This window comes from Scomber scombrus, chromosome 1 (genome assembly GCF_963691925.1).
Source record: "Scomber scombrus chromosome 1, fScoSco1.1, whole genome shotgun sequence".
NCBI classification, from domain to species: domain Eukaryota; kingdom Metazoa; phylum Chordata; class Actinopteri; order Scombriformes; family Scombridae; genus Scomber; species Scomber scombrus.
The window spans coordinates 12,134,311-12,143,302 of NC_084970.1; the positions used below are offsets into that span (position 1 = coordinate 12,134,311).

The following is an 8,992-nucleotide window of genomic DNA, read 5'->3' on the forward strand; positions in this document are numbered from 1 at the left end:
TGGTTAAATGTTTAAATGTTCATTGTAGGTAGTTTTATGCTCTCTGCCTTGCTCAGCAGCAGCAGCAGCAGCATGAAAATACAGAGTGAGGAGAGGATATGGTCCCCCGCAGAAAAAAAACAAAAAACCTTTGATTTTGGTGTTGGTCTCCCTTGGGCTGCCTCTGGGTTTGGAATAGATTTGGTTCAGTGCTGAGTGCGGTAGCCTCAGCAGAGAGCGACTGTGGTTCCCCCCTCAACATGGATGTGTCATAGCTGGTTTCAGTCTTGATAAGGATCCACCGCTGGTTGGCTGGCTGGCTGGCTGGCTGACTGACTGACTGGCTGGCTAACAGGCTGACTTATCTAGGCCCAGCTGTTTGGATACCTCTCCCTCAGTAGCAGGCTTTAAACAATGCAGCATTTAAGCATGCCTCAGACATGAAAGAGCGCCACATGGTTGCCTTTCTAATCAGATCGTTTACATAGCAGTTCTCTTTGACAGACTCCATTCTAGCACAATTGCCTTGATTTGACAGCCGGGCCAATGGGATCAGCAGCTGGTGAATATCAATTGAATAGACCACCCCATTTGTGCCACTGTGTCTATCATGGTGCCCAAGGATGACTGTGTAACTTTAAAGTACTCCTGCATATTTAGTGGACTACGAAGCATGTAGAGTGCAAAGTTGAGTGTGAGGAACACCTGAACGCAATGGTTGATAGTCCTGCTCTTTCTGCTACTCACAAGTTAAAACACAATGACTGTGATTTTCGGTAGTTCAAAAGCATGCAAGTGTGTCTTGCATGCTCAAAAATCCAGTATACAATTATAACACTGTACAGTGGCCAGTCTTATTAATAAAGCTGTTACTCATCACTATATCCCTAAAAAACTGACATTTGCAGGACAGTGTTTTCCTGTTGTCTCCCTCTGTCTTCAGGCCTGTAGCTGAGTAGAAACAGTAAGCCAGTCTCCAGAATTATGATGAGGATGTGCTGATAACTACCACAAGCTCTCCATTGGCTGACTAATAGAGGCTAGTGTCGTGAATGTGCTGTACTCTGCTGTTGATAATTGCTCTTTGTCTAGCTTATATTCGCTCCTCTCATTCGGAGCTTTATTCTACGAGTCCTGATTGTCTTCCAGTGTTCATTTGTCTTGAACCGAGCACAGACGTGTCGCATCGTCTGCTCCTCGTATGATTCTGCATAATAAGTACTTCCACATAATAACAGTCCATCATCCCTGTTTAGTTTCATATAAAGATGTGAAACTCACTGCCAACCCCTTCCCCCCCAATCCATGCCACTGCCTCTTCTCCTGTCACAAATTTTTCCTTCAGCGCTTCATTAAATTCTTTCAATTTCCCACTCTGTATCTCTCTAATAACCAACATGAGTGCACTCTTAGATTTCCTTAGTTGCCCACCTTTTTTAGTGAAATTCCATTTTAGCAAAAGGAACAGCACAACATTTGAAATTTCAGAGGGTGTTTTAAATTCCGTTGGGTGCCATTTCTTCCTTGTTTATCCTCAGAATTGTAAGTCCAAGGTTGACATGATGCCTAAATGAATTATTTCCTCTAGAGTTGCCACTCCTGCCAGTAGTATTATTACAAATGGAATACTTTATCAGTATATTACCTTCCGATGACCTTCCTTATATCCTTCTCATTTTACCTGTCATGAAGCCTGTAATAGGATTCACAACTAAGACAGGCTGCATTTGACTGTAATAGGCTTTTGAAAGGAGCAATCTTGAAAAACTCATGCTCTGAGTTTTTTTGTTATTTTTCTTTGACATGAGATTTACTTGCTGACAGCATGGTGCAGTGAGGATAGGCGACAGTGAAACTTTACATACTTCAATTTGAAATGTTTTTTTTTTTATACAAATATAGATTATATAGATTTGTTTCGGTATAATGAGGTCAATTCATACTTTAAGAGATGGCTTCTCATTTATATGTGTTTTAATCTGTAACCTTGTGGGTAGGTAATTGTGTAGTATGGGTTGCCAAGATGTCTGTTGATTAGAATTTCAAATGAGAAAAGATGAATTTAGGTGTCAACAGTTTCTATATTGTAAGTGACATTATTAGCTGCTATATTAGTTCTATGGAATGTAGATTAATGCAGTTACCACAGTATCAGATAAGATACATAAACAGCTTTAACATACCCTTGGACCAGAGTACCAGGAAGGAAAAACAATAGACTTTAAAAAAAATTCTGTATGCTGTGAGGAGTTGAAAGAAGCCTCACATCATTGAATAGGAGTTTCCTTAATAATGCTTTTAAATTCAACATTCATCACTGCTCATGTCTCATGTTCTCTCAAAATGACTGACTGCTGAGTGTCTAAAATTTCAATAGGCATGAGCATGCAGAATGTGAGATTATTGAAGCCAAATTGTTGCTATGTCTTAAGAAACAATGAAGAATGACACAGAATCAAACTAAGACATTATGGTTATATGGCATACATGCATGTTAACCAGCAGGCTGCCAGGGCGCGCCAGTGATTTAAGTTTAATGGCAGACATCTCAGTAGGTTCACCACAGGGTTCGATTAGACTGCAGTGAGTGTTCCCTATAGATATGCAAACTCTGGTAAAATGATATTTTTGGCAGCATTCAGGATGTGAGTTGGGCTCACGTCCTCCAGGGAAGGGATGTTTAGCAATGAGGATGATGAATTCTGGCAGACAAGAAAGTAAGACCCATGGGTGACCCCTTTTTTCAGACTCCTGAGCCTTTTAGAGGAAAGCAAGTTACTTTGGGGTAGAGTGGGTCCATGCAAAGGACAATTATTATTGTTTTCATTGTGTGTCTTTGTTTTTTGGTCTATACCATCTTTATAAACGCATTCAGTTTATTACCTTATTAATGATGCTTATTTATATATATATATATAGTCATATGAAGACATTGGGGATGTATCATTCTCATGTTTTAAGTAAATTGGACATCCCCCTCTATGTTAACAACAGCTCGAGATGCCTTCTTCTGGACTTCTCACAAGCCAAGACAGTCTATAAAATTAATTTAAAATGTTTTCTTTGTCACCCACTTTTGAGCATGTGGATGTGAGATTCCCTTTAGGATTTGTTATAGTTTTCCATGGGGCTGCAAATATTTATGAAATAAACAACTACAACTTTTTAAATCTCATAATGGAAGTATTATTCACTGCAGTAAAAATCTGCATCCATTTTAATTGTTTCTGCATAAAGCTATGAAGACCAGACAGTTGACACTTGACTAGAAAATCCCCCCAAAATTCACATTTCTATTCATGTAGAGGTATGTACTAAATGTTTTAAATGAGCACTGCAATATACAATATATGCACCTTTGAGGCAACAGACAAAGCATCTATTTTGGCAGATTGTATTGCAGTGTGACTAATCAGTGGTTGGAATGAGGTGTTTTAATCACTTTTTGGATTCAGCTCTTGACCAACTGGCTGTGTGCATCTAGTGGACAATGAGACTGCACTGTGTAAAGTAACAGACCAGTAGTATCTTCATTTCTGAGCAGCGATGTGATTTGGAGTGTCAGCTTTAACTCCTGAGAGCACTGCAGTATCTCCAGTTCCCCAAAGACCTTGTGGGTGATAATCAGTCATTACTGCTTCTTCACTGAGTTATTTATTTCACTACATTCACATGGCAATTCATCATTTATTTATGTGACAGTTGTTATCTATTATGTTGTTCCTTTCATGTGGCCAAGAATGAGATATTTTATGGAACATTAGGCTTCCATGCATCTGATGGCGCTACACTGATTCTGTTTCTTCATCTCCCTTTGATACAGTCTGCAATCTCGCAGGTCAGTTAATTGCAGGATATTGATACAAGCATTATGAGTGCCACTGCAGCTAATATGATTCCTGGCCATTTCAATATGTGGGATTGTGCTCTCCCAATAAAAAATGACATTTGAGCCACTGTGCAGAGCCCCTTGTAATGGGGTCTGGGATAAGAATGGTAATATGCGTTGGAGCTGGCAGAGGCACAGGCTGTGTTTTTGTTTATAAATAGCTCCAGCCAGCATTATTCCACTTGCAGTTGTCCCATAATCATCAATCACTCCCGCGCACGGGTCGGCTTCTCCTTTTCACCAGAGAGAAGGTGCACTCTGAGCTGTGCCCTTGCACCTCCAGCTGTGCAAGTACATAAAGTAGAGCGTGGTGAGTGGGGGGTGGGGGGGTGGGGGTTCGCCACGGCTGTTTAAAACCCTCCTCCTCCTTCAGGTCATTACATGTACCAACATCCACCATTTCACTTCCTCACCACCTTTAAAAACACACATATACACTTGCTCCACATCCCTGATCAGAAGCAGGTGGGAGACTTATCATGGGATGCACATGGAGGATGTGGGATGGTTAGACACAACTGTTTGCTCTTGGTTTCATTTGTCTCTGTCTCGCTATCTGCCTTTATCTCTTTCTTTTGGAGGAGCTTTGCCAGAAGAGCTTGTAGCTTTGAGGACACTGCAGGGGGAAAATCCCAACGAGATGATGAGGGCCATTTTATATTCACACACATGAACAAAGTACTCCGATTATCGCCCATCACACGCATATTTTTCTCATCAAACATTATTTTAGCCCACCTATCTGTATATTCATGGATAAAACATGCACACATACATTTTATTTCTTTCTTCATTCTTGTTCAAACAAACTGTACACACACACAGACACACACACACAGATTCCCAGCGTTACCATGGCAGTTTCAAAAATACAGTAGGAATCCAGCTGATCCTTAACAAAATGGTTATATAACTATTGCAGTGCTAAGTCTTGTATCTTATTCAAGCCTGCCTCTGTGTATCCTTTCAGCCTGGCTGTGCTGCTTTTCAACAGCCCTTCACATTGACTGTACCTCCCACAAGACACCACTGAACACATGAAGGACATTTGTATTGCCGACTGTTTGATTGGAAAAGGAAGACAGCCTCATTGCCATTGTAATCAACAATATCCCCCTGCTACAAAAACAAAAAAAGTGAGATCTCATCGCTTTCAAATCTTAATCAAAATCTCCATGCTGTGAAAAGAATGTTACACTTAATTGCATCCTTCTTCAGATGCACATAAATCCTCAAAAACCTGATCTGTGTAAGATGAGTTTGAACCTCACCTCCCGGAGTTCCTTGGCCACATCCTTGAGCTCTTTGAGAATGCCGTCCAGCTGGTCGATCACCATCTTCATGTGGCTGCGGATGCGTTCTCTCGGGCTGGGGGTCTCAGAGGTGTCCCGGGCCGGAGCTCTGCTGAGGGACATCCTTTACAGGGTGACGTGGGGCCAGTGGCCAACAGGCTGAGGGCGTGGGGGAGCCGAGTCGGGGTCCATGTCTTTGGCTACAAGGAGCCTCAGTGCTACTGATCCGAACAGGGGCCCCGGCCACGCAGGGAGACCTCAACATCTTAAAAGCACCTTGGCAGCCAAAACACCTTGCCTCGCCCGCACACTCGGCACAGGGTCACACTCGGACATCCATGCCTTCTGGTAGACGCATCCAAAAACGAAGAGAAAATGAGCATGGGAAAAGTCAAACGCAATAAATCCATGGAAAGGAAAGAGGCAAAATACATGGGCTAAAGCTGGAATGAAATTCTTACATAATCGTGTTGAGCCAACTCATCTCATGTGTCAGTGTGTATGTTTGAAATTGTTCCCGAGGAGATGCTATTTAAAACGCCTGTCTATACTTGTCCTGCACAATCTTTATTACTTGTGAAAGACACAGTAACATAATGGCAGGCTAACATAGAAAAGTGAAAGCAGAAAAGGGGTTCATATTGACCCCTCTGTAGAGTAAACTATCCAACATAGATAGAAAAATAGAACTCCCAGCAGAGGCTCAAATTTCAAAATTCTGTCTTCTCCGTTATTGGTTAACAGAGATTGGTTGACAGGATTTGCCTTCTAAAATACAGTCCCTCAGGGAAGGCTACTGTCTTTTATGAGAGAAAGAACAGCTCTTGTTTGGGAAAAATGGGGATATTCCTCTGTGCAGTGTGGCGTTTCCACCTAAGGAGGACAGGAAAAATAAAAAAAGGACTCAACAAGAAACTTGCATCAAAATAAACTTGGCTTCGCATCCATTTTTCTTTGCAGATGATGACTTAATCATGTTGTCCTTCATTTCTTGTCCGTCAAAGGGAGGAAGGTAGGTGGAGGGGTGTGGGTCTTTCAAAGAACGTCCTAACTCTCCCCCAAAGCAGGGCTTATTCCAGGTGGCGTGGGATCAGAATGAATTGATTTCTAAGCCAGCGGAACGTGACTTGTGATGAGAATTCGTAGAGGGATAACAAAAAAATCATGGTTGTCAATGAGACACAGTTACAAGGGGGCTAGAAGGCGAATGAGAGCACCTTCCCCTGGAATTTGGGTTGCAGCTCGTCTTATGCAACAACACTCCTCTCCTCAAGTCCTCTCGCAAACACTGACCCACAGCAGTCCACAGGGGTGTGCCCAAAAACCAAGGGAGCAGAAAGAGAAAAGGATTCTCTTCTCTCCTTCAGTTGTTGCTAAGGGAACCCAGTCTGCCTTCTTGTGCTGTGATTGGATAATTATTTTACTTCTTATCCGTGTAGTGTGTGTTTTCTCCGTGGACTCTTTTCAGAGAGGCAGAAAGCTCTGTGCCATCCAGCAGGACGAGATAAATCCCATGAAAGCTTCCCAGAGGAGCCTCGGAGAACAAGCAGGGGGGAGAGCTTCTCGCCAAATCCGGGGCAATGCCACTGCCACAGGGTGTGCTGGCCAATCACACATGGCACCTGGACAGACGGGAAGGAAAGCAATCACTTATTCTCTGATGTCTCATCCTCCCTTCCTCCATATTTTTCGCTCTTTTTCTATCTCATAACAGCATAAAATGCAACAACAATAGAGTGGAGGAGACTCAGAGAGGGATGGAAACAGGCAGGGATTAACTGTGTTGACGATTTTTAGCTGGAGTTAAAATGCATCTCTTGCTTCACCTCCACACACACACACACACACACCAGGACACACGTCTACTCACCTTTTCTGTGCATCACTTTGCTGTTGCTATGCCCAGAGCTCACTGTCCACGCACAGCAGGATCATTCAAGCTACACACAACCTGCTGGTTGTTTAGCAGTCCCTCTGTCGCACACACTAACATCTTCTCACTGCCTTTCTTTTCTCTCTTCCTCTCTTTCTCACTCTGTCTCTCTCAAACACACATATACAGACACACACACACACACACACACACGTTCTCTCTCGCTCTCTCTCTCTCTCTCTCTCTCTCTCTCTCTCTCTCTCCCTCTCTCTCTTTCTCACTCCCTCCCTCTCACACACACACATACAGTACACACACACTTACAAACACACAGTTTTCTCCCTCCCTCCCCTACTTACTGTCTTGACAGAGAGAGAAGCTTCTATCAGCAGGGTTATTTCACTCTGAGGCTGTGGCTCATCAGAGGAGGAGTAGAAGTGGGGGATGAAGCTGTGGTGGAGGAGGAGGCAGGAGGCATGAGATGGGAACGATGAATGGCCCTGATCGCACTCTGAGTATGGAGAGAGGAGGCTGGAGATGACTAAGAGCCAGAGTGGCGAGGAGTGCTCTTGCTTCGGATTCTGACGCTGCAGATGCTACCATCACTCAGATAACTGTGCAGCTGAAAACAAGCCACCCGTCATCTCCATCAGCATTTGCCTGCATTGGGAGGCAGTAGACAGAGCGGCTGAGCTGTAGATGTGTGCAGAGCTGTGTGATTCCTATGACAGCATCTTCTCTCTGCCTATCTGCCTGTTTCCGTCCCTTTCCCCCCCCTCTCTGTCACACTTGCTCTTGCTCTTTCTCTTTCTCCGGCCCCCGTCTCTCTGCCCCTGCGCCCTCACTGTGTCCTCACTGACTGCCGGATGAAGGGAAGCTGATGCCAGAGTTTATCGTGGGGCTCAGGCTCCTGCCAGCACCACTCTGCTGTTCGACTCCGCTCTGTGGAGGAGGGGCTTGGTGCGTTAAAGGCACAGTGTATTGCACAGTCCCTCCTCTGCTTCGCTCCTCGCTCTTGTCCTCTCCTTTGCCGGCGTCTACACTCCCTCACTATCTCCCCTCACACTGCCTATCTACCCTTTGTCACAGTTCTATCGAGGGTGTTATCTCTCTCTTAAATCAAGATGAAGTCTTCCTCTGCCGCCAGCCAGCAGTCTCCGGGGACAAGGTGTCCGAAAATCCCTGGCTGTTACATCATTAATATACAAAGCAGGTTGGTGTTTGATGACCTCATCTGACTAAGAGACAGAAAAAGGGAAGGGAGGGCCAGTATGACTTTTTCTCTCCCTTGTCCTCTTTATCAGGAAGTTTTTTTTGTTTGTTTTTTCCCAACGCACGACACAGCTCTGCATAACCCCACCAGAGGCAATCACCCTATTATGAAATTAGTTTTCTAAAGGAGATAATGTAACAGTAAAGCGAATTCATAATGACAACTTCTTGAGCAATGCACGCCAGTTTCCAGAGGGTTTTGGAAGATAACTGTACTGAACAGCCAGAGGCTCAGTGCATTCCTTAGCATAATTGTAAAGAAGGGGAAAAAAAGAGTGGATTCAGGTTAGGTGGATCTTCCATGCAGATTAATTTGTTCTGGTGTCCTCTGTGGTTTCTACTACTAAGATCACAGGCGTTATGCTGATGCTGTAAGGCTAATTGGGGGAATTTTCTGCAGTATAACAAATTCTCTTTTGCATGTTTTCTTTGATTAATAAATGATTGAGTTTGGCTTAATAAAGAAATGCTTCATATTCCATGTTATGCTTTCCTAAGTACAGAGTCAGATTGTGTCATCTTAGGACTTCATCAAATTTTTAACATGTCGTCACACTCTTAAGTACATTGTGACTGTGTGGAACTGGAGGACTGCAATGGGATGCTGTGCCTTTTCCTTGCATTTACACATGGCCGGTGCAGTGTTGCACAGACAAGATGCTTCTCACAAACTGTTCCCTGCAAGAA

At 43.6% G+C, this 8,992-nt stretch overlaps 1 protein-coding gene across 1 annotated transcript in view; it reads right to left on the reverse strand.

Annotated features, from left to right (window-relative positions):
* The window catches only part of insyn1 (inhibitory synaptic factor 1), a 42,077-nt gene extending 36,851 nt beyond the window's left edge, over window positions 1–5,226 (reverse strand). The window contains exon 1 of the mRNA XM_062419984.1: window positions 5,140–5,226. Within this exon, the coding sequence (XP_062275968.1) occupies window positions 5,140–5,211 (72 nt within the window). The 5' untranslated portion in view covers window positions 5,212–5,226. The remainder of the gene's footprint in view (window positions 1–5,139) is intronic.
* Window positions 5,227–8,992: the final 3,766 nt, after the last annotated feature.